This window comes from Rhinolophus sinicus, chromosome 3 (genome assembly GCF_057876585.1).
Source record: "Rhinolophus sinicus isolate RSI-liver-muscle chromosome 3, RSI-T2T, whole genome shotgun sequence".
Lineage (NCBI taxonomy): Eukaryota > Metazoa > Chordata > Mammalia > Chiroptera > Rhinolophidae > Rhinolophus > Rhinolophus sinicus.
The window spans coordinates 168477381-168504125 of record NC_142503.1 but is presented as its reverse complement, the minus strand read 5'-3'; the positions used below and the strand labels follow the sequence as shown (position 1 = coordinate 168504125).

At 42.8% G+C, this 26745-nt stretch overlaps 1 protein-coding gene across 1 annotated transcript in view; it reads right to left on the bottom strand.

Moving 5' to 3' along the window:
* Window positions 1-305: 305 nt before the first annotated feature.
* Window positions 306-26745, bottom strand: part of PRKCH (protein kinase C eta) — a 214941-nt gene continuing 188501 nt past the window's right edge. Inside the window, exons 11-14 of the mRNA XM_019750783.3 lie at window positions 20054-20192; window positions 19184-19372; window positions 3000-3143; window positions 306-1591 (exon numbers count right to left, since the gene is read on the bottom strand). Coding sequence (XP_019606342.1) covers window positions 1445-1591; window positions 3000-3143; window positions 19184-19372; window positions 20054-20192 — 619 coding nt within the window. The 3' untranslated portion in view covers window positions 306-1444. The remainder of the gene's footprint in view (window positions 1592-2999; window positions 3144-19183; window positions 19373-20053; window positions 20193-26745) is intronic.

Genomic DNA, 26745 nt, shown 5'->3' with positions numbered 1-26745 from the left:
GCTACAAGATGGAAGAGGGCCACTGAACTTGCACTATACTTTATGTGAATGAGGAATGAACATTCTGTCTAGCCACTGAAAGTTTGAGCGTTAGTCTGCTGTAGCAATGATTACCAGTCCTTACCCTGATTCAGAATGGAAGTTTTGGGCAGTAGGAGAGGCATTATTCATTTAAGGGATATACAGACGGTTATGCCAAACTTTCCTCTCAAGAGTTCTATCCATTCTACTCAAAGCTATTATTTGAATAGGGTATCTACTCTGCAAAGGGGATGGGACAAATCCTTCCAGACAAAAAAATTTCCTTTTGCTACAAAATGCATTTATTTCCAGCCAGATAAAATTGTCCAACTGCATATATGGGTACATATTAGACGGTCCTTCTTTGATAAATGTCCCGTGTACAGAGCAATTTCTAATTATTAAAATGCATACGAAACACACATCTTTATCTCTTAAAATATAATTTAAATAAACTGCTAACGTATAAGCTATGTCTTGTCATTGACGTGAGTGGCGAGCGATTCTTCATGGAGGAGTCCAGGGCAATACTGACGCATTGCCCCAGGATAGGATTCCAAGAGAGAGCAGGCAGCAAGCACCTCTAGCTCACCTGATTGTGGGGACAGTTTCTGTTGGGGCAGTGAGCCTTCTGTGAAAAAAGAGTTAAGTGCAGACAAAGAAGTATGACATATGCAACGTGGAGAGGCATTTCACAGAATGCAAACACCATTCAGGTAAATTAATGGACTGTAGAATGAAAGCTTGGTGAATGCAAATCTATTTATACTACTGGGTACTGTGGCGCCGTCTTACAAGGCATTCAATAAATATCTATTAAGGTAAGGATAAGAGAATAAGCTGGAATGTTGTCTTGGTGCCCCATATCTGTTTTCAAGATTGGGCTTTAAGTAATGAATTTTTTGCATACCATTTTTCGTTTCTTCAGAGTAAATCATTCTATTTTGAAAGTGGTCCATTTCCTTATCTTTAGATTCTTCACTAACATTTAGAAGAGTTCTTGCAGACTGCCAGTATTAGGGGCTCATTGGCTTACAGAGAGGTCCATACAAAGCCTTGATTTGACCCTTGAAGTAGAAAGCCTGTTTGGCTCAGAATGTCTAGGATCTAGTTTATTCTTCACACCTGCTCTTGTTCTGGCTCCTGTTAATATCCCAAGCTCAAAATAGCCACGGAAACTCAAAGGTTGAACAGTATATTTCTTCATGAAATCTCATGTCAGTATCAACTACTTCCAGTGCCATGGCTCCCTCAGGACTTGAAGTAGTTGATCTCTTGAAGTTCTCTCCTTCAGAGTTCTCCACCTGCTGCTTGAAGGTAACATTCTTGTTCGAAGGCTGATGCTGGGGAGTTTCCCACAAAGGAAATTCCTGGAAAATCTGTAGCCCCTTGTGATTCTCATACTGTCTCGTTCTCCATAAGGCTAAGGTTGCAATTCTGGAGACACAAAGGAAAAGTTTCTAAACTCATCCTGGTTAATCATAGGAAGATGTCCCTCATCAATTGGAGTTAAAACTGGCTCTTCTTTTATGAAGTCAGGGTCAAAATTGCTGACATCTTCTCGGGATTTCTGTCAAAAAGGAAACCAGGGTCAGATTCTATGCACCTGAGACTTATTCATCTTCCATGGGACTTAGTTCATTCCAACGAGTTCAGAGAACTTCTCTGCTACTCACGCAGCAGCATTATTTACAGTTATAACAATTATGATTAAACAGCATTTTATAGTAATTCCACTGCATTGTGTATTATTATGGCATTTGGTAACCAACAATTCACTAACCCCATGAAAATCTTGCTGAACAAGGCCAGCCTTAGGCTGGGAGGCTAAGGAATTAATTTGATCACCTGAACCAGCCAGCTCGCTCACCTTTTACTCTGCATCTCACCAAGGTGCTACTTCTCAGCAGGCCTTACTGAGAGGCACACAAGCTCGTGTTTGTCAACAGAGGTTGAATAAATTCACACTTGCCCACCTATTGTTTGTACACAATAGGTACAAATCACAATAGGTATGTGATTGAAGCTGTTTTCTCTTGAAAGATTTCTTGGAAATGCTGAGTTTAGGGAACAGCTGCCTCTCATTTTACTCACCGGTCAGATTCCTTGTGCCCAGATGGCAAAGCCTTCTCTTACCCCAAAGGAGCTGGCGGGGGGTTACCCATTAAAGGCAGTGGCTTCATCTCTGGGTGCCTGGTATCCAACCTAGCAGGCTCTTACAGATTAAGCTAGTTGTGTGTTTGGAACTGTTGGTATTTGACATCTTTATAAACTGCTGCTGAAAAGGTCATTTCTATTATACTACTGTTAGACCTCTCACGTCTCTCACCTGAGTCAATGATACTCTCTCTCTCTCTCTACCTTTGGAGCACCCTTTGTCCCCCTAACTCTTGATCTGCTATCTCAGCGTCTCTACCTTCCCATGGTGGATCTCTTGACCTACAGACTAAGAGCTGGACCACCCTCAGGAAGGTCACCCCACTCAGCTGTCTAGCTTGGGGAGGCAACCCTGGTGCTCCCAGTATTTCTTCAGTCAAAAAGGACTTGGCCTGTTCTGGCCTGAGGTTTGTGCTGGAGTAGCAGTTACAGACCCAGGCTCTCCACGCCAAGGAGCCAGACTTACTGAAGTGAGTATCATCTCACACCCCTTGTACTTCCTTGGGGACTTGGGACAGGTGCCCTAACAAGGAGCATAAGGAAACTAGCTTAGGAATGACAAATTTCTCAGTTAGCCAAACTCTTTTGGAGAAACCTGTAAAGTTTCAGGCTTCCCAGACCTGGGCACATGGAAAGGTGTTGCCTCAGAAGCAAGGAGCCCAGCCTCCTCCGGGGTGAGGTTGCTCTGCCAACTGTCAGGCTGAATTCCTGGTTTGGTTATTCCATCGGGAATCATCCAGTTACTCAACGGACTTTGATAGAACACTATGACATTTTAAGAAAAAGGAAACTCTACGAGTGTGACGGTCTTGGACACTTACGATTCTGGGTCTGAAAGGTGGCTCTAGTTGGCGATGGTTCAGCTGCGCCCAGTCTATTTCCTTAAAGAAAGGATGTCTCAAGATGGCATGCTCACCGCCCTGAGTCAGGCTGCCCAAGCGCTTGGTGGGGTTCTTGGTCATGAACTGAGACAGAGGGGGAGAAAGACAGTCAATCCTTCAACCATATATAACAAGTATGTCACAAGATGACTGGCATTAGCCCGGGTAGAGGAGCCTGTGTGAGGCTTTCTGGCTGATCTTGCTTAACTCGCTGAATTTTCCACCACGGGCAGCACAGCCGACATGAATTATCCCTTAAAGGTGCAATTACTCGTGTGTATTTATGGCCTGCACCACTTCCATTTCAGACGTGGCCACTGAAATAAAGCTGAAGGGTCCAGTTTTCTTTTCTGTAAATACCATGTATTTTTCTTTCCTCTTTGAAGAAAAGAAACTCTATAAAATAGTGTGCTTTTCTCCAACTCTGCCGTTGTAGACAGCCCACATCTTATGAATGGGGCTACTTTTGGGAACAGCTGTGCCATTTTTCTGAGAGACCTGACTAGCTGGCCAGGATTCCTGCTCTCTGACAAAACCACAGAGAGAAGAGTGAGAGTCGTTATTTTGAAGATCTATGTGAAGAAGCCGCGAGGATGAAAAACTTAAAGTTCTGTGTTCTGGCTCTAGGACAAACAAAGTCGGCCACTTTTCTTTATGCAACAAAGCCATCACAGTTTTAAGTGAAAAGTTTTTTTTTCTTCAGGATGCCCCCTTCTCCCCTGCCCTTCCATTTTGAAGTGTTTAATGGCTGAGAATCTTGCTACATAGGCCAAAAACTTAAACAAGCACTGCCATACATTCAAGCAATGTGTGTATGTAAATCTTCTGTATTTATATCAATTGGGAAAGTTCCTTGGGGCTGAACTTTTATCAAGATGTTTTGGGCTAAATCTACTTTCACAAAATGGCCAATAAAGGTGTTCTGACCACGTCCTGACCAAGGACTAGTACGGGATAATTCACTTTTCATGGCCAGAATGTGATTTTCGATTTCAAAGACACTTAAGCTAATTTAATTTCCAATTTTTCAAAGAAAATTGCCTTGGATAATCAGTTTTGTTTTTGTTTTAAAATTTAAATCAAGTTATCTTTAAACAAATTTATGGCAACTTATGACAGCATCTGAGCACCCCTTTCCAAGTTTGATTTATGCCACAAAGGACAAAGGTAATGCTGTGTTCATAGAAATGGCTTTGGAGTGGAATGTCCAGCGTAAATAAAGATGAAATCTTGTGGAAGGTGCAGACATAAAATGGTAGTGTTAGAGGTGGCCATCCCAGCATGGCAGGTGTGCAAAGCTGCAAAGCCTCCCGTGTTGCTTCAGATCAAAATTATCATGGGGAAGGAGGAGGCTGCGCAAGTCCCTAAGCAAATCTGACACGATGGACCTCATAAAATGCTAAGAAAGCTTCAAAGGGGAGACAACAAAAAATGAAGACACTGATGGGGTTTAATGGCTTCTCCTCTTTCCTAGTGACAAGGAATGTAGGCCACAAGTGGTGCTGGAGTGGAAGTGGAACCTGAAAGTAAAAGGAGCTTTCAGAGCTCCACAGGTCCAATCAGAGCAGTTATCACTCCAGGCACATACAGAGGTCAACGTAGACTTAGGAAATACGTATCTCATGAATAACTCAGTCTTGGAAGAGCTAGGACTTCATGCTTCCTGGACTCTCCATGGATGAGCCTGTGCCACTCAGAAAGGAAGGGGAAATACATACACAAAATAAGTGAGTAGATCCTCTCCTTAGGAAAGTCAATGGGATGCAATCCCTGATGGCACAGCTGTGTTTATTCTAAGAGCCAATTAAAAAAAACTGCTGTAAAAAACTCAGGATATAAGGATGGCAGAATAGACCCAGATGGCTTGTGGGAAATTCTCAGGCCTGCCAATGATGCTAGCAGAGGATAGCCTGTGAATAGGTGGATACAATTTGTTCTTCTGGGCAAGAGAAACAGTGCATGCCTCTTAGTGTCAGGGTGGCAGAAGTGCTGGTGTCCGAGAGACTTTGCCCATTCTTCCCTGCCCTGGCACTGAAGCCAAACTTCCAAGGGGCACTGTGGAAAGGCATTGCCTGAGGAAAAGTAGACCAAACCATGGCTGTTCCTCCTCTAAGAACTGCATCCCTGAAAATGCAGAGTAACCCTTTCATTAGATTGATACTTTCTCTTAACGTTCTGGTAAAGCCTTTTGAATAACAAAACATTTTTTTGTTTTGACTTTTAATATTGTGAGCCCTTTAGATACAGCCATCTTCCACTTAAAGTTTAATTCAGTTCAATTTACAAAGGTTTACAGGTGTCTGCTGTATGCAAGGCAGTGCACTAGGCCTTGTGTAGAGACAGAGATGCTAAGGACAGCGTCTCCCCACGAAGGAGCTGATCAACAGAAGGGGCAAGAGGCAAGCAACACACAGCTGGATGAAATGAGACGAGACATAGCAAAGTTGTGTGGGAACTTCAAAGAGGGACTGGGCAAAGAGCATTGGGGGCTGCTGGGGAGAACGCAATGGCTCATGGAAGGGATGGCATTGGACAAGAGATGAGGCAGGTGAATAGAATGAACATAGGCATGAAGGAGGAAGACAGTCATGTCTAACAGATGCACAAAGGCACAGACACGGGTAAGCACCTGGGATGTTGGTGGAGGAGCATGTAGCGTGGGGCAGCTGGCAGGCAGGGATGGTTGAGGAACTGGGGGGGGGGCCAGTCAGTAGGATCCATCAAAAGTGTATGAAGAGGTGAGAGACGAGGGCTGCCCTGTGATTTAGGAGATGACTCTTATAGTGTGATGAGTAAATCCTGAACAGAGAGGTCAGAGATTGGTGGTGGGTGAACAATACGGAGGCTGAGATAGAAGCTGAGAAGACATGCCACGTTCAGAAATTGGACGAGTTTCTGGTTAGTGGGAAGGAAAACTTGGGAGCAAGCCCTGTAGGGCTTGTGGAAGAAGACCCAACACAATCCACACAGCCGGGAGCTGGGTGAAGGGACAAGGATGGAGTACAGGGTCACAGGGGCCGTCCGTCCGCGCTGGGTGGCTGACAGAGTGGTGGTGTTGGGTAATGGAAATCGGTCACAAAAGAGGCGTAACAGATTACTGTGGGGAGTATTAATATTAGTATTAAGAGAAGTAGTAGCAGCAGAGTATTTTTGTCAGGGGAATGAAACAAAAACACTAACATTTCTTGAGACCTGTGCAGATCTGGGAGGTTGACGAGCTCAGCCTTTCACGTGAGGTGCACAGATATCCACATGGAGATTACCAGTCCTGTAAATCTGGGGTGCAGGCCCGGGTTAGAGATCTATCTCTGAGACATCAACATTTGGTAAAAGAGCAAGAGCTACAAGTGGGAGGGCAGGCAAGATTGTGGAGAGGGAGAGAGAGTATAAAACTGAGACCAGTCCCAGGCCTCAGACATTTTATTTGGCCTATATAGTGTGTTTTAAAAATTTTAACTACTTGCCAAACATTTAAAAACTAGGAAATGTGTCATCACATAAAAGTCAAGTTTTCCAATTTCTCTTGGAAAATGGGATATTCTGCAACATTAGACCTACATTTCTTCTTGGGAAAAAAAAGAAAAGGCCTGGAGTTGAGCAGTGGCTCCCTGTTTAGATGGGGCATATGAGCCCTGGTCAGCCACAGGCCCCACCACCCCCTATTGCCTCACACCTGGCTGGCTTCACTCACTGACTCTGTGTGGCTCCTGAGCCCTGGCACAGAGTGAGAGGATATCCAGGGTGGCAGCAGGAGGGGCTCATGAAGAAGCCAGAGGAGAATGAATACCACGAAACAGAAACCAGGACAGGGACCATTCTGAGGAGGAGGGATAGTCCTGCTAGGACTACCCCCCTCCAAAGATGCAGGGATGAGGAGTTCAGGGAACATTTCACATTAGTCCCAGGCCTGAACTCTTTCATGGCACACACTGGTGGAGGTGTGTAAGGCTGGGGGCAGGAGGGGCTGCTGCCTCAGGCCAGGCACAGGACTCTCCCGACACACGGTGCTCCTGCTGCTGTGAAGGGTAACGGCATAATCCCTTTGCAGAAAACTTCCTCTATTTGCTTATGTCCCTAATGGAACCCACATGCAAACAAGTTAACAACAGTGTTGTTTGAGCAATCATTTGTCCACGTTTAAGGTCACTCTTAAAATTTGCCTCACCTCAACTGACCTTCTTCCTGACTGCAGTCCAAACGAGAAAGTCAGCCAGGGAAGAAAATCAAGTTACTTCATGAAAGATTCTGGACACATTTACTAAAGGAGGCAGAATGTTTTCTAGGGTCAATAAAAGCACTTTATAGCTACAAAGAGTGAGGAGGCTAGGGTGGAAAACCCGATTCCAGTCCAAATATAAGTCTCAAGCTGACTGGAAAGCAGGGGAAGGAGAGGGATTAAGAATGTATGGACTCGTTTTGCATTCTCCTTCCTTCTGTGGCCCTTGTCAAAGTGGAATTTAATTAGAGGATACTGAAGGAATCAGAGGCACACCGGCCCTGAGTATGAGGAACTTAACAATTCTTTTAAGGCTATGGAGAAGGTATGACCATAGCGGAAAGCAGTCAGCCATGCGTCCTCCTGAAGGGAGTTCTACAGTGAAATGTAAGAGATTTAGGCCAGGTTTATATAAGAATGTCCTGAGAAGCCTCCTGCAAAGCAGGAAAATACATGTAAAATATATAAGAGCTCCTTTGATACAGAGGACAGAAGTTGACTGGTTAGGCTTTGCAGTTTCAGTACCTGTTTGTATACCAGGTTCTACTGCTGATGAGTTGTGTGACCTTGTACAAGTTTCTTAACTTCTCTGGGCCTCGGATTCCCCAACTATAAAGTGGAGACCTTTTCTGTACTTCATAAGGTTGCTATGGCAAGTAAACGAGCTAATCAATGTACAATGCCTGTCACTAAAGAAGCCCTCTTCTTGTCAGTAAACATCTTGTTAAACCACTTGTAGATCCATCCTGTTCTACCTAAAGGCAGGAGCATGGACTGGAAGCCTTGACTCTGGCTCTCCCTGCTCCTCCACTTTGCAGCCAGGAAAGATAGAACAAGGTCTGTTTCTGCTTTCAGAGTCCCAAGATCCAACAGTGGGGTGGAAGTGATGGTCTCTGGAAAACAATTTTTCTGACAGCAGAGATTTCTAAAGATAGTCTTAAAATGAGACACATAATACTTAGGTTTTAATGTGCAGTTGTATCTGCTTTAATGATAGAAGAGAGATACTGAATGCAGGACGAAGGGTGCAATGGAGAACTTTTCTTTGTACAATAAATCTAGTGTTGGGTACAGCACGCTCATGTTTTGTGGGTTCTGTTATACAGGCTTTGGTTTTGAGTTGTTGGATATTCCACAACATAGAGTTTAAACTAACCTTGTATAATAATGTGTCTTGAGATACAGGATCCAAATGTACTTTGACACTCATTAAAATGTAGGCAATGGCTAAAAGGATTTTTTTCCTTTTTCATAATCTGTCTGATTTCAGAGAAAGAGGACTAGTTATATAAATAGAGCAATTAGTCTAATAAGATTTTCTTCCAACAGGGAGAACACACTGTATTTTCTACCTAATAGTTAGATTCGGCTGTTGGGCCAACAAAATGACCTTCTCCTTTCATTCAATTTCAGATGAAAGAGCAGAGAGAGTTAGCAGCTAATGCTGGCAAGTCAGGAGGGAAGGAAACTGTGCCAAAGGACATTCCCATCAATATTCCAGAGAGATGCTCTGAAATGGGAAGAAGGCATTGTATGGCTCTACAGGGAGTCCTGGGGAAGCAGAGCAGAGACAGGGCACAGGACACAGAATAGAGTATGGTTTATGGCCGTGACAGCCAACCTCAACATGGGCGTACCGCATGGGGCTGACACAATGCATGCTTGTGTGTGCATGTTGCAGCCACCTGTGTCTGTCTTGTGCCACTGTCACAGATAATCTGACCTAGTTAAGAAGGCCACTCACCAACCTTCTCCTTTCACACCCCTTTATGCCAGCTGTGGTGATGAGGCACAGACCCAGAATAACCTGTGCCAGCAGCACCATCCAGCCCAGAGTAGTGGTAAGAGGGACAGGGTGGGCATGTGAGTTAGCTGATGAGGCAGCATCAGGGCTTTGACAAGTCACTTTTCCATAGGAGAAGGCAGAGACAGATATTTAAACCTAAAATGAGGCTGACTACAGCCCACTTGGGGGTGGGACAGGGCTTGGGAGTGGCGGGAGGGTGAAAATACATAATATATTTTTTAATAGCTCTGAGGAAACAAACTGTAATCTTCCCAAGTACAGGTTATACAGAAAGGTGTTGCTAGGGAACATCGAAGGAGCCAAGAGAAGGAGAGTTGGAATAGATTACACTGCCGTTCTCACTACACATGGGATCCAAGTCCAGACTGGTTTGGGCAGTGGGTGGCTTTAGGAGTGGGAAAAGAATGGTACAGTTTTTATTTATTTTTAAAAAATTTTCAATTACAGTTGCTATACATGATTAGTTTCAGGTGTACAGCATAGTGGTTAGACATTTATATACCTTAGGAAGTCATCCCTTCAGTAAGTCCAGCACCCACCTGGCCCCATATGGTTATTACCGTATTACTGACTATGTTCCCCATGCTGTACTTTACATCCCCATGACTGTTTGTACTGTTTGTACTTCTTAATCTCTTTTTCACCAAGCCCTCCGACCCACCTTCCATCTGGCAACCATCAATTTGTTCTCCGCATCTAGAGTCTTTGTTTTGTTCATTTTTTTGTTCTTTAGATTCCACATACAGGTGAAATCATATGGTATTTGTCTTTCATGGACATTTCACTTAGCATAATATTCTCTAGGTCCATGCATATATGTCACAAAAGGCAAGATCTCATTCATTTTTATGCTAATATTTCACTGTATATATGTACCACATCTTCTTTATGCATTCGACTATCGATGGACACCTGTGTTGCTTCCATATCTTGGTTATCGTAAATAACGCTGCAAAGAACATAGGGGTGCATATATCTTTTCAAATTGTGTTTTGAATTTCTTCGGATAAACACCCAGAAGTGGAATTGCTGGGTCATAAGGTAGTTCTATTTTTAATTTTTTGAGGAACCTCCATGCTGTTTTCCATAGTGGCTGCACCAATTTGTAGTCCCGCCAACACTGCACGAGGGTTCCCTTTTCTCCACATCCTCGCCAACACTTATTTGTTAATTTATTAATGATAGCCATTCTGACAGGTGAGGTGATAGCTCATCATGGTTTTAATTTGTATTTCTCTGATGATTATTGATGTTGAGCATCTTTTCATACGTCATTGGCCATCTGGATGTCCTCTTGGGAGAAATGTCTATTCAGTTCCTCAGCTCATTGTTAAATCAGATTGTTAGTTTTTTTTTGGTGTTGCATGAGTTCTTTATATATTTTGGATGTTAACCCCTTATCAGTTGTATCATTGGAGAATATCTTCTCCCATTCAGTAGAATGTCTCTTCATTTTGTTGATGGTTTCCTTCACTGTGCGAAAACTTTTTAGTTTGATGTAGTACCATTTATTTATTTTAAATTGTTTTTCTTGCCCAGGGAGACATATCCAAAAAATACTGCTAAGAGCGATGTCAGGGAGTTTACTGCCTATGTTTTCTTCTAGGAATTTTATATGAGTAGTTTCAGGTCTTATACTTACGTCTTTAATCCACTTTGAGTTTATTCTTGTATGTGGTGTAAGAAAGTGTTCTAGTTTCATTTTTTTTTGCATGTATCTGTCCAGTTTTCCCAACACCACTTATTGAATAGACTTTCTTTATCCCATTGTATATTCTTGCCTCCTTTGTCATATTAATTGACTATGTAGGTGTGGGTTTTTTTCTGGGTTCTCTAGTCTGTTCCATTGATCTATGTGTCTGTTTTTATGCCAGTACCATGCTGTTTTGACCACTATAGTCTTGTAGTATAGTTTGATATCAGGCAGTGTGATAACTCCAACTTTGTTCTTCTTTTTCAAGATTGCTTTGTCTGTTCAGGGTCTTTTGTGGTTCCATGTAAATTTTAGGTTTATTTGTTCTAGTTCCGAAAAAAATGCCATTGGTATTTTGATAGGGATTGCACTGAATCTATAGATTGCTTTGGGTAGAATGGACATTTTAGTGATGTTAATTCTTCTTATCCATGAACACAGTATATGCTTTCATTTATTTGTATCTTTAATTGCTTTCTTCAATGTCTTACAGTTTTCTGTATTCTAGTCTTTCACCTTCTTGGTTGAATTTATTCCTAAGTATTTTATTTTTGATACAATTGTAAATGGGATTGTTTTAATTTCTTTCTGATTGTTACTGGTGTATAAAAATGTAATTGATTTCTGAATATTAATTTTGTATCCTGCTACTTTATTGAATTCATTTATTAGTTCTAATAGTTTTTTTGGTGAAACCTTTAGGGTTCTTTGTATATAGTGTCATGCCACCTGCAAATAATGATAGTTTTACTTCTTCCTTTCCAATTCAATGCCTTTTATTTATTTATTTATTTTTTGTCTGATTGCTGTGGCTAGGACTTCCAAAACTATGTTGAATAAAAGCATTGAAAGTGGATATTCTTGTCTTGTTCCTGATATTGAAAAAAAAAAAAAAATTCAGCTTTTCACTGTTGGGTGTGATGTTAGCTGTGGGTCTGTCATTATGACCTTTATTGTGTTGAGGTATATTCCCTCTATTCCCACTTTGCTTAGAGTTTTTATCATAAATGGATGTGGATTTTCTAAAATACTTTTTTCTTCATCTATTGATATGGTCACATGATTTTCATTCTTCATTTTGTTTATGTGGTGTATGTTAATTGATTTGTGGATATTGAGCAAAAGTTGCATCCCAGGAATAAATCCCACTTAATCATGGTGTATGATTTTTTTTTAATGTATTGCTGAATTTGGTTGGCTAATATTTTGTTGAGGACTTTTGCATCTATGTTCATCAAGGATATTGACCTATAATTTTCATTTTTTGTAGTGTCTTTGTGGTGGAATCAGAGTAATGGTGGCTTCACAGAATGTGCTTGAGAACCTTCCATCCTTTTGAATTTTTTGGACTAGTTTGAGAAGAATAGATGTTAATTCTTCTTTGAATGTTTTGTAAAATTCACTTGTGAAGCCATCTGGTCCAGGACTTCTGCTTGTTGAAAGTTTTTTTGGTTACTGATGCAATTTCATTAGTAGTTATTGGTCTGTTCAGATTTTCTGTTCTTGATTCAGTCTTGGAAAATTGTATGTTTCTAGGAATTTATCCATTTCTTCCAGGTTGTTCAATTTGTTGGGATATAATTGTACATAGTATTCACTTCTTCCCTTGCATTTCTGATTTTATTTATTTGAGCCCTCTCTTTTTTCTCAATGAGTCTGGCTAAAAGTTTATCAATATCGTTTATTTCTTCAAAAAACCAGCTCTTAGTTTCATTGATCTTTTCTATTATTTTTTAAGAAAGAGGGACAGGGCACGCCGAGGCTCGTTTGGGGTTTGTGGACCTTTTCTAAAATCTCTCAAAGTGCGAGGCTGACTGCTTCTCTGGAAAAGCCTGGGGAAGTGGCTCTGGTCAGGCATGTGGGTGGGGTCTTAGGGAAATGGCTGAATGAAAGGTGTTAGCCAGGTTAAGGAGAGCAGAGATTTGGTGCCCACCAACACTGGTGAGTAGGGGGAGGGCTTAACCAAGGAACAATGGCACCTGCCAGTGTTCCCATCCCTGGAGACAAATGCCCTGACCCCTGCCCCTCCAGCAGCCAGACAATTTAATTCCTCCCCATATGTCCCTGGCCCTTTCAATATGCTGTCCCAGCACTGGAGTCCATGCATGGGCCCCTAAAGAGGGACACCTGGGACTCTAGCAGCCCTCTGTCTCACTCAGATGCAATCCCCACTGGTTTTCCCAGCCAGGTGTTATGGGGACTCCTCTTCCTGGTACTGGTGCCCTGGGCAGGGGCATCCAGTGTAGGACTGGGTCCCCTCGCTCTTTGGGGTACCTTCACAGCTGAGCTAGACCTCCTGATCCTAATCGCCATATCAGAGATGTGGGACTTGCCTGTTCTGCCCCTCCCACCAGTCTCATTGTGGCCTCTTCTTTATATCTTTAGTTATAGGAATTCTGTTCAGTTAGTCTTCAGGTCATTTTCAGTGATGGTTGCTCTATAATTTAGTTGTAACTTTGATGTGGTTATTGGGAGAAGGTAAGCACAGCATTTACCTACTCTGCCATCTTGACTGGAAGTCCATACGAAACCATCCCTCTTGCTAAAGGATCTTACAGTGACTTTCTTTTGGATTCTCCCCATGACAGTGTTTGAAAAATCAGCTCTAATGATCTTGAGTTGGATCCTCCCAGCTTTTCCTCTACTTCCTCAACCTCCTCCTGGCCTACCTTCTTGGCTGCTCCCATGAGCATTCCAACCTCTATGCGGGGGGGGGGGGGGGGGGGAGTAGGAAATAGGATCAAACTTAATACTGCTCCAATCACCTGCCTGGTGATAGATGTGGGACATACAGCTAAAAGAGGATCCCAGAATTAATTGTGGTTTCCCCCTTTGTTCACAGAGGCAAACAGGACTCCTGCAGACAATGCACACAGATGATGAAATCTGATAGGTGTCATGACAGATAAACCCGTGCGCGTGCATGTACACACACACACTTTAATTTCTATAAAGCTTAGGAACAAAAGCACTCTATAATCTCCTTCTGATGGTAAGTTTACAATGCCTCCCAAACTGACAAAGTTGACTCAGGAGAATGTACCAAACTCCTTTCACCACTTATTTAACCTGGCCACCTGTGTGAGCTCACAGGAAAGGGTGTTGCCTTCACCTGAGTCAGCACTGAGTCTCGTGAACTCTCACAGAAGATGATTCAGCACAAAGGAAAACTCACCTGAGAGCGGCCATCACCGTCCTAAGCTCTGTGGAGGACTCATGAGTACTTTCACAAGTCTTTCTGGAGCTAGAAGTGGGTAAAACTCAGTGCAACCACAGAAGCTCTAAGAGAACTATATATTTTCTTCCATCACGATTATTAGTACTTTGGGATGATTTAGTGCCAGTTTAGGAAACTTGGTGCCAATAGAAAACATGTGCTTATTCCAAAATCAAGTAAAAATCCATGAAAAAAATCATCGTTAAGGTCAGCAATCTGGAAAGCCTATCTGTCCTTTACACGGTGTGTGTTTATCTTCATAAATCTTTTCTGTGTTAACTTTTGTGGATGTTGTGAGCTTTTATAATCTATTCTCTGAGAGTGAGGGGGTGGGACTGTCTGCTTTCAGAACATGCCCATGTGAGCATTTAACATATACATTTTAAGGGAAGATGACAAATGAGAGACAAAGGGCAAGCAAGGAAAAACATCTTCCCATTTATGTTTTTGAGTACAGACTATGGTTATTTTTAGTTGTAAGGATCCCTGGTTAATGATTTGGGAATGTTTTTCAAGTAGAAAGAAGTCCTGGGCTAAAAATGGTGTGTGTGCTCCAACTTTTCCTCCTCCCACAGATTCTGTGTTCCATGGGGAGTGTTCTCACAAGCAAGTGCCTGCCCTCTATCCATGTCTATATTAAATATTTGGACATTCATACACAAAGAACTCAAAAGTCCTCAATCTTGGTGGTGAAGGTGATAATGGGAAGGGCCAGGATACGAAAGTAATATTGGGTTGGGAGTCATGTTGGGTAAGTTGGTGCCCATCCTGTTCAAGCTCTCACTCTCTGTGGAATGAATGCTGGACAAGAACACCCCCTCATCCCCAATTCAGAGGACTCACTGACACTATTATACCATACAAAGCCTGAGGTATTTAACATCTATAACTCCATGGTATGTTACTATAAATGGGTATCTAGTTTCTACAGATATGGAACAAGAATAATACTTTCCATTTAAAAAGGAATTCAGAAAGCATTTTCTTTTGAAGGCACAAAAAAGGGGGCCAAGTAAAATACCCAGCAGACACTAATTCTAGGAACAGTCCTGACTCATGTTCCAAAGAAAAGACCATCAGGAAATCTCAGGAAGCTAAGTAGTGATGACCTGCCATGCTAAAGTGGTGATGAGAGCAGATGTGAAGGGCTGGCTTGGAGATCTTGGCCCTTTTTGCCTCTGTGGTGGGAAAGGCAGACCCAGCGCGACAGAAAATTAAAAGTTGCACAGGGTTGCAAGAGCCGCAGCTTGGGGCAGAGTGCACCACGGAGGGTTATCTCTTTCTTTGTTCCTTCCATTTATTGGTTAAAAATCCTTCTTTGCGGTACACTTAGGTACTCAATTTAGGGGTTGAGGGACACTTCTTGTGAAGGTATAGAGACTGTTCATGGAGTTAAAGAATAAGTGTGCTAAAACCTGTGATTCATTTTAACTGTAGCGTTAAAATAACCAGCGTGATACAGACTCCCAGTCCAGGATCTTGAGACGCTTATGGGGAATCAAAAGATGTAGCTGGATCCATGGCTTATATCATTTCTTTTCTTTGTATATTTATATATTATTAAACCATCTTGCTTCACTCATGAAGGCTGAGTTCACTTCTTCTACACAGTTCAGAATATATGTATGTATACATATGCCTACTCATATACTATATGTAAACGCAGGCATGTATATATACACACTTTGAACTGACATATAAATTCATATGTTGATGGAAAATTTCCATAATTGTAAGTTTTAAAAAGACATTATGTAAGTATGTACCCATCACCGAGCCTGGACAATTACTGACACATGCTCAATCTTGTTTAATCTGTTCCTCTCTGCCACCCTGAACTATTTTGGAAAAAACTCGTGTATTTCATCTGCAAATATTTCAGTCTGTTTGATCCACAATATCTCTTTATACAATATCCCGAGTGATCTTTTAAATATGGAAGAAGGATTCTGTCACTCATGCTTGCTTGAAATCCTTCAATGACTTATCTTGGTAGTTCAGATAAAGGTTAGATTCTTTTATAGGACCTCCCATGTCCTTCATCCCCCGTTGCCCCAAACTGCTGCTGGTTACACGCCAGCCACATGCCACAAAGTTACTCAAATGGACTTCTCCTTTCTCAAGGTCTTTGCATACTTGTAAGCCTAACTTCTCTGCAGCCTGTGTGCTTAGCTTACATGTCATCTCCTCACAATGGCCTCCCTTGACAGCCTCGATTGGTCTGCCTGTTATTCTCAAAGCACCTATTTTTTTCGTATCAAATTGTAAGTATATATGTAGTTATTTAATTTCTTTTTTAAACAACTGTCTTCCCACCCCAACTGGACTGTGAATTCCCTGAGGGCAGGGATGACGTCTGTCTTGCTCATCTCTGCACCCACAGCACCTTGCAGAGCACCTTAACACAGCAGACCTATAGCTGCTATGCATTGATATGTCTGTTAAATGAATAGGTGGATCAATATCTACTTGGCTATTTCTATTCAATATCTATCTGGCTTAGATAGAAAGCTCCTGGAACAACAGAAATACAGTTTTCTTTAGAATAATCTAACACAGTCTTATGCGCAATTAAGCACTAATAATCTTGATGTCAGTGGCTTGTTCAAGGATAGGATGAAGATGAGACCTCTCAGTGTGTTGTGAAATTACTACTCCTAACTTAATACTAGTAACTTACTCCTGTATGGTGCAGGCCACTTCGAAACTGCTTTCATGTGCACTGCCTCATCTGCAGTCGGTACTACAGGAGTTCTCATCACTGCCTTCCAAAGGTGAAGAATGGAAAGCAGTGGCAGAAGTAGACTCTCAGACTAATGTGTATTCTTTCCCGTCTGCCATGTGACACTGGTTCACTTCTCTAGGTCTCAGCTTCATCTACCAACCAGGGATGTGGACAAAATGTTTCAAGAATCTGTCACCTCTGCAAGTCTGTGTTTGTGCTTCTAATAGTCACCAAACTCTATGAAATTAACAGTAAAGGCAAGTGATTACAATCCCATGTTTAGTAAGCATGACCTCCTGACAGTTTTTCAGACTATGCAAGACACCATCCAGTGGAGTCGTCGACATTAGAAACTCTTGAAGTCACCAAGTTCCCAGGATTATAGATGGCCCTGGGAAAAAGCCTGACGTCTGTATTTTTTGAAAAGCAGTGTACCTTATCTAGATATGAAATTGAACAACAAAATGAAAGCTTGTTCACAGTCCTTAAGAATGTCTCCGTTTACCTAACTCCCAGCACAGATACATTCTGCACAGATACAAATCCTCAGTTATGTGGCCTAGGATCATTTGTTCCTACCTAGCTAGCTCTACTCAAAAGTTACCGCAGCCATCAGTTCTGGGTAAATCACATTGTGGAGAACCACTGGCCTATTTCACCACAAGTGAAACTAGTAGACACACTGCAGATTTAGATGTTTATACAACCTGAAGTCATTCCTTCCTAACCTTCTCACTGAATCCTCTTCCATCACCACCCCTGAAACACTGGTATGTCCCAGGCCCCTTGCTTTCATTCTTACAAGACTGCGAGCAACAACACAAGAGGCCATGTCTTTTCATCTTTGCATTCCTAGCACTTAGCACAGGGCAAGCAAAGGGAAGGCATCTGACAAGTATTTGCCAAATCGAAATGAACATGGATTCTAATTTGCCAATATATCAGTTTCTCCTTCCAGGGTCACAGACTCATCTCACGTCAAGAGAATAATAAGTTATGATATTACGACATTATTCAAATGCACAATCTTTAAATAACACTATAAGATTATCATAAACATATCGTACTTTATGGAAAGTTAAATAAGTGACAGATTCATGCTATATGGGTAGGAAGTACACAGCATCCTAGTAGCTTCCTCCAGTGGCTAATTTTTCTGGCACAATAGGAAAGAATCACATCAGAGGGTAATTTGGGTACTAAAAATGTGGGGCTGTAAGGTTAAAAGATACTTATTAATGGGAAATAGAAGAGAAATGGGGAATGGCTAGCTATAGTCTAGCTCAGAACCCTGGACTGGGAGTAAGGAAAGTCTGGATTCAGATCCCAGGGTTTTTGTTTTTTTTAATTGCTAAAGGACAAATGTATGATTCCACTTATATGAGGTACCTAGAATAGTCAAATTCATAGAGACCAAAAGCACAATGGTGGTTGCCAGGGGTAGGGGAGGGGGGAGTTTGAGTTTAAGGAGTATGGAGTTTTGGTTTTGGAAGATGAAAAAAGTTCTGGAAATGGATGGTGGTGATGGTTGTACAACTTTGTGAATATACTTAATACCACTGAAGCGTATATTTAAAAATCGTTAAGGTGCTAAATTTTATGTCAGGATTGGAGTTCCCACGTGAAGGAAAGCAGCTGTTCCACAGACCTCTTACTGAAATTCTCAATACCATTAATACCTTTTAGAATGAACCAGCTATTTGAAGACCTGACCTTGGATTCATCTTTACTCCCCTGTGCACATAGTAGGTGATAACACATGATTTCCGAACCCAACTAATGTGGTTATAGAACTGACCCAAATTACATATGCTTTCTTATTTTCAAAATAAAGGTATCAAATCCATGTTTCTTCCTCACTTCAAAATTAAGCTTCCGGCATAGTACCTCAAATGCATGCAGAAAAGACTTTTTCAACATATATTATTACCTCACTGCACCTGAATCCTGAGCCTGGAACCTGGCTTGCATAAGGATAGCATGGAAGCAAAAGAGATCTCCAGAGGTTTGGAAAACCTTTCTCAACAACCAGCATTAAGGGAAAGGTTGCTTCACCCTGCTCCTTGGACGCTGCCGATAGAAGCAAAATGAATAGCGCAACACACTGGAATGGCGCTCAGGTGACCCAACACTCTGGAGTGTCCTGACTGAAAGTGGGGCATTACTTCACCTACACTAAAGTGACAAGTGCTAGAAATACTTGATATTTGGCAAGCAACGCTATCAACTATGGCAGTTGGCTCAGAAATAACTATTGCATAAGAGAGGAAAACAGCCCGAGAGAACTCTTGTTCTTTGATTCTATAGATTAAAAAAACACATATTTTAGAGCAGGTAGCTTACTGGTGGGAGATACTTAAAAAACAAAAAAAACAACAATAAAAACCCAAAATCCGATACACATGAAGCACATATAGCAAGCTGGTTTGCAGCAGGTGGAAAGTTGGCTGGGTAAGCCACACTTACAGATTTCAGGATCCCTGTGGCATCTTCATGGAGCCAGGTAGGGTAGACCACTTCATCGTTCAGTATGGCCTCAAAGAGGTCATCTTCGTTCTCGGCCTCGAAGGGCGCGTGCCCGCAGAGCATCTCATAGAGCAACACGCCCATTGCCCACCAATCCACTGCAGGTCCGTAGAGCATTTCCTGGAGGATCTGTGCAAAGAGGGCAATGTCAGACACGCTGCGTGTGTCTGCTTAACAAACGTGTCCTTCATGATTAGGGAAGATGATGGATTAGGAAGTACCAAAGTAAAAAAAAAAAAAAAGGAATTTCCTGTGCTGGCATACATGTTTCATTCCATCTCTAGAGAGTGACCTTTTTCCCTATGGTCAGCTCAGAGGCCTTCTCATCCAGGTAATCAAACATTTATGGCTGGCTTAGGCCAAGGTAAGGGCATGTGCAGATCCAAAACAGAAAGGTTTTAGGACTACATATATGTAAGAGGAAGAGGAGACTGGGCTTACTCACTCGTATGGGAAAGATTCAAGAACTTTTCTCTACCTTTGCTAAATGGGGCTGGGATCAAAGTACTGAGTAGAGACAAGGAAGAAAATAAATTGCTGTGAGTGGAGCACACTTTGTCCTCATTCAAGGCTAAAGCCTAAAGCAACTGCACAGTTTCAAAAAAAAAAAAAGACTCAAATTCTTATTCAGAGGAACTGAGGATATTTTTAGCCATCATTCAGCCAATGAGCCATAAAGGAGTCTGGAGGTGTCAGCTTTCGAGGCCGCCCACAAAGCTGTATATAGCACATATGACCGGCCTGTAACATGTCTGACCAGGGTTACTGCAGGGCTCAGACTTCCGAAGCCGCTCAAACAGTTGCACTGACCTCTGGAGCAATATAGTCGGGCGTGCCACAGAAGGTTGCCGTGGTGACTCCGTTACAGATCCCCTCCTTGCACATTCCGAAGTCTGCCAGTTTACAGTGACCCTCATGGTCCAACAGTACATTGTCCAGTTTCAGGTCTCTGAAAGAAACAAGGAGCAGCATGAGGTAGGGCAGCCGGGTTCCAAACCATCCACCTGGATGGGCTGGTTCACGGGATGGGTGATCAGACCAGAGTGGTCATGTGCACCCTTCAAAAGGAACAAACTTCTTTGGGTTATCTAGATAAAAAAAGTTAGATCAACTCTCAAACTTTGCCACATGGTTCCTAGATGATGGCTAGCCACATGTAAAAAGTAAGCCACTCTTTAGAAACAGAGGACAGAATGTGACTTTTCCAGGCTTCCCACTTACCTCGTACCCATAAGACATCCACCCACCCTGTCCTCCGCTCCAGTATCCATCACTTAGTGACCATTCATGGAGCAAGTGGGCACTGTGTGCCAGGACTGTGATAGGCATCAGGAGGACAGACAGATGATCTTTATCCCTAAGGACCTCACAGCGTAATGAGGTATCCAATATTTGCTAAACTGCAAGTCCATGAAGGGGGGATGAGGTTGATTTGGTTCACTATTATACCTAGCACAATGCACTCAATAAAAACGTGTTCAATATACATACATACATTTTTGTGTATGTGTGTGTGTGTGTGTGTGTGTTTATGTATAAGAGAGGGGGAGAAGGGGAGGAAGACAGACATTGAGACAACCAACTGTTATATAGTACAAGTGGACAAGTGGTATGATGAAAGTATGAACCAAATACTAATTCCAAGTATTAATTCCTTCCAGTGGGAGGAGAGAGGGACAGTTCCATGGTAGAGGTAGAAACTGAGCTGGGTCTTACAGCCTGCGTCAGAGTTTTCCAGACAGGGAAGGGGTATAAGAAGGTCAGCATGGGCAGATGAATGGGGCTAGGGTAGGGAGGCAGGCCTGGAGGTGTCATGTGCAGGAGAGCTCAGGAGTGGTGTTGTGAGGCTGGAGAGACAGCCAAGGAACAAGGGAGCTATCAAATGACAGAAAAGTTAGGTCCAAATTGTGAAGAGCCCTGAATGCTATGATAAGGAATTTTGATATTTAGATATTAGGCAAAAGGGATGCATTAAGTGTGTAATAGGTTCCCCGCAGAACAGGAAAGATCAACTAGAGGCAACTGAAACAGTTCAGAAGAGATGTTAAGACCTGACCCAGGACAGTGACGAATGGAATGGAAAGTGAGGGGTCAGTCGGCAGCGCTTTGGTGAGAACACAATCGTTAACAGGGCCTGACAACCACAGGGAGGTGGATGGGGAGAGGAAGCAGAAATGATGTTACGTGTGTTTCCCAGATTCCGTGCGTCAGTGGGGATGTTAATAACCGGAAAAAGGAAAAACAGGAGTAACGACAGGGTTTGTTTGGTTGTACCCCAGGCACACAGAAGCCTCCCTAGTGGATTTGGTGAGCCCAGGACAAAGGCACCTTCTACCTTTCCCCCACTTGTAGGAGCAGAATCCACTTGAGGACGTGAATTTCCAGCAGCAGAACTGTTTGGTAAAGGGCTTCAATGTACATAGAGCACAGTCACATACTGATAAAACTAAATAAAAGGTAGTACTGCCCTAAAACACTCCCTCCCAACCTGGCTTCTAGCACCATGCATATCCACGTACCATTACCGAGGAAGGTCTGTCATCATGGCAGGCTGGAAAAGAACCCTACACACCAACAATTGCCAGGCTCAGCTTGGAGGGTATGAGAGCAGCGGCCTGGACTACTGGGTGACAACCTTTATGCTTTGCTTTTCTAAGGACCAATGTGCTCAGAGGCAAACTACATGGGCTTATCAGTGAGGAGGCGGTTGCACAGCCAGCAGGAGATGCTAGGTGATTTCCCTGCTCTGGAGATTCGTAGTCAATGCCAGCAGGTGAGGCTGCCATGGCCGTGGCCTCCTGGGGCTATGCTGCTGGGAATGAAGGAGTCCCCTCACTGGGGCACCTACACAAGGCTACAGTTGACTGCTGCTGTTCTGGAGCTTCCCATCCACAGTGGGCACTCGTGGTTCTGCCCTCCTCTCCCTGCTGTTGGCCTGCTTGGCCCAAGGGGAAACGCTGGTCTCTGTCCAGCCTGGGATCATGTTTCAGCTAGGAGGAGATAGGTGATGACAGAACTGGCGCACTGCTTTCCACACTGTGCCCTGTGAGTAGATACAGGCTGACCATGCAGGTCTTACAGAGAGAGGTCACTGTTAAGACACCTGGGAATGAAAACAAAGTCCTGTTTTCCAGGATTCCCTGATAAATGAGGTTAAAGCAGCAGTTTTCTTGGCACGGATCAATGGGAACACAGACCAGAGCTCCTTTCTGCTTCTGTGCTCCTGGCAGCGGTCTCCCTGGGTGTGAGGGGTATAAGGTGAAGGTGTGCCAGGTACCTGTGTGCCCAGCTGCAGCAAAGCCAGCCTACTCCACCTCCAAACCGAACCCGGTCCCCAAATCAGTGTCCCACACCCTTCTCCACACAGAATCCTGCTTCCCGTCCCAGTGATGGTTTTCAGTGGGCTGTGATCTGTGGAAACTGTTTCCTTCCCCCCGTCCCTCCTCACCCCATAGACACAATACAAGTGAGACTTATTTAACCCACATGAAGGTAGAATCACAAGAGCCCAGGGTGGGGGTGAGGGAGGCCCCTGTCAGTGGTCCCTGCCAAAGTGGTTTCAGGCTCAAGGTTAGCTCCTGGTTGTCTGGCTCCTCTGGGACCGAGGGCACACATGAGACGCGGCTGGTCAGTGCTAGAGATTATAGTCTGTGGCCCCAGGAGACAGCAAGGCCAAGGGGGATCTGAAGCTGGGATTGGCTCTCTTAGCACTATGTTCTAGCTCCGCGGTCCAGGCCCGTATGGACCTGTGCCCAGAGCATTCTCTCACATTGCCAAACAAGGTTACTGAGCTTCTGAATGCTCCTGAAGCCGTTATGCCTGCTAAGAGGTCACAGAGGATATTCTTGGGTAACAGAAACAAGTGCTAACAGAAACTCACAATGGCTTAAAGAGCTGACCTGTGATTGCTCAAGAGAGCTTCTGACTAACATTCCAGGTGAGGTTTGATTGCTTATTACTCAGCTGCTGTCATGGGTAGTAGAAATTGTTCAGGGAGAGAAAAGTGCTTTGCAATCAGTTTTGTCAGTCGCCCACCACAATGCTCCCTGCAAAGAGAAGTCTGCATAGCCTCACTGCTCAGGAGACAGAACTGAGCAGCACAGGGAATGCAGCGCATCCCGGGCGGAAGATGCCCGAGGGCACAGGGGCAGGAGATACACCTCAACCCTGACTTTTCTGTCTAATTTTAGGCATTCTCAGAACTGTCTAATTTTAGGCATTCTCAGCCCCAAGGGAAATGCCATTGCTAGCTTTACACAGGGTGTGATCTAATAAGACATAACCCTCAAATTGGGATTCCAAGGTTTCATTAAAAACATGATACAATTCCAGGCTGTCACTCCTGTCCTCAGCCCACATATGTCACACCTCCACTGTGAGGTGTGTCCTGATGTCCCCACATAGTCATCTTTGCCCCTAGATTGCCCGGTTCATATCTCTATGACAGTATACCCTGCATTGTATTCCAGAAGGCTCTGTCTGTGCACTTGCCTTCCCACTTAGTTGGGGCTAAGCCTTACTCCTCCCTGGCTCCTGCTTAGTCCAGGCAGAAGGTGCTGACCAAAAAGAGAAACAGAAGCATTTCAGTGAGCTGCCCTGGCCAACTCAGAGCCTGTCTCGTTTTGTAGAGGAAGGAAAGAAGTTCCATAAACCTCACTTGGACTGTTGTTCCAAAGTAATTAAACGTATAGAAAGCCATACACTTTGCCTCTTAGAGATGGATTCCTGAGGGAAAAGAAGAACCTTGAAATATAAGTTCAATTCTTTGCTTTAGTGAAGTTGGAGAAGGGAAACTGCTTTAGAGGAGGCAATTAGAAAGCAAAGAGGACCCAAGCATACTTTCCCCTGGCTTGCATCCATATCGAGAGGGTTAGTCAAATAGATCCAAAGGTTACAGAGCCATTTATGGCCATGGTCAGCTTCCACTCTAAGGATAAGTCGTTGTCTTCATTAAAAATAAAACAAAACAAAAAAGCAAGAGAAGTCGCCTTATGACTGCAGCCAAACTTAACAAGGCTCCACAGAGAAGATTACAAGTTTATACAGAGCAGAGGCTCAGATCCCAAAATGCCAAATACACAATTACAGGCTCATCACTCATTACCTCATTGAGCACCAGTATTAAATAGCTATGTCTTTTGTCATGCAAGCACACAAGAGTAGAAAGAGTTATTTTATCTTCCCTGTGGCCTGAAAGGTTCATTGTTGTTACTGGGTAATCAGGGTTACTTAAAATGCCCACAGTGGTTTCAGAGACTATTCCCAAGTGGCTTAAGACAAAGGAAATTCAGAAATTGTATTTATTTTGTTTCCACCTAGAGCTATTCCAAGAGTCATAAAATTGAATGACATGAGTCTTACTGCCCAGATCACTGGAATCAGTGACTCTTCCAAAAGAAATAAAGGAAGCTAAGTTGAGAGCTGGCTCCTTGAACAAGAATGAATCTAAGAGGCTATTCAGTAACGATTTCCAATGCATTTTTAAAAACTTTTTATCATGGAAAATATCAAATATATACAAAAGTATAGGGAATAATATAAGAACTCCCATAGTGACTCCAGAGCCTTAGCAGCTGTCAATACATGCCTAATCTTGTTTCATCTTTATATTTACTCCCTTCCTGAGCCATCTTTTTTTCAGATTTTGAAGCAAATCCAAACTATAAAATCATGTCATCTGTAAATATTTCCATATCTGAATCTAAAAGAAAATTCTTTAATAAAATACAACTTTGATATCAGTTATAAAAGATACAGTCAATATACTATTTTTGTCTGCTCATTTGTGTGTGTGTGTGTGCACGTGTGTGTGTGTCCAGAGAACCTGAAAAAAGCTTCTCTGGATAATAAGAATAATAGTGTTATCAGTAACTAACATACAGTTAACGTTCACCAAATGCTAAGTGCTTTCTCCGTATTATTTTATCCTCAAAACAACCCTATGAAGTAGGATCTACGAGTATGCCAATATCATTTAGTCAGTCAGGCGTAAATCCAGGATTTAAACTCAGTTCTGCTCACCACTCTCTAAGACCTGGGCTCATAACCCACTACAGCAGGCACACTCTCTTTCATGTAGTAGTGGTGTTGTGTCGCTGGCTAATCCTCCTAGTAGACTGTTTCCTAAGAGGACTTCACCAATTAAAACAAGAACCATCTGAGAATCAATAATTATCGGGAGATAGAACTATGACAAAGGGACATTTTTGTGGACATCACTATGAAATGCATAATCAAAATTCTGCAAAAAAAATTTCTTTTGCTTTAGCTTTTAGCTTGTGCATGGAGAATAAATTCAATGGATTTCATGTAATCCTTGAAGGTACAGGAAGAGGGGAGTGCACAGCAAATCTCTCTCTAGTGGTCATGTATGCAGAAGAACATTTTCTGTCCTCTTCTAAGGAGGAGAGCTTGGCATGTGAGCAAATGTTAAGAGGTGACATTTGCTAAGGCAGTGAATTTGAATTATAATCTTAATTTCAAAACAAAACCATTTAGGGCTGGCTTGTGTTTTGAATGTCTGGATTTATAGAAACTTAAAATCTTTTCAAAGCAGTCTGTATTAAATTGGTAAAAGAATTTTAAAAAGTCACCAAAATAGCAAAAGCATAAAATTTGGTTTTATCACAAGTTAGTTACTAATACCCTTCATGTATCACCTAACGCAAGATATTCATCCATTCACCCACCCAATAACTCTCTGAGTATCATCCATGAGCCAGGCAATATGCAAGGGGCTCAGAATACTGATGGAGACAGAAGATAGCAGGAGCCTGATACCCAGGGGCAGTGAGGATTTTAGTCCTTAGCCCAAGAGGAAAGAGGGACCATTGAAAAGTCTTACACAAGAGAGAGATGGTGCTAATTTCTGATTTTACAATGAACCTTCAGCTACAACATGGATAACAGATCAGAGATGAGATAAGACATGAAGAGACCAGCTGAGAAGCTATTGGAGTACCCAGAAGTGATGGTGGCCTGGATCAGGGTGGGACCGAAAGGTAAAGGAGAGCTGGATAGATCAACTATTATGGGACAAAAGTAACGGGATTTAGCAATGAAAGGATACAAAGGGTAAAGGGAAGAAGGTATGATGAGCATGGTCTGGCTCACAGAATTTATTCTGGACATATTTTTTAGACCTTCAAGTGGAAATGTTTAAAAGCCAGCTGAATATACATGGCTAGAACTCAGAGGAAAGGCTGAGCTGGAGATATAAATTTAAGAGTCATTAGCTGGGTGTGGTAGAGCTCACCTGGGGAGAGAAAGTAGAATGAGAAGAGGGCCTGGACATGAGTCTTGGGAAGAGTATAGTAAAGATAAGATCCCTAGTCTTTTTCACACTAAGACCATGGACACTAGTGATAAATTGTACCCAGAGTGGAGAGCATAGCTGAGTGCCTTGGGATGCAGGGCCCAACTCTTTTGCCTCCACGTGGACCATCTATAGTCTCAGGAAGGCTTAAAGAATTAGAAAGTCTTAATCTTTTACATTCAAAATC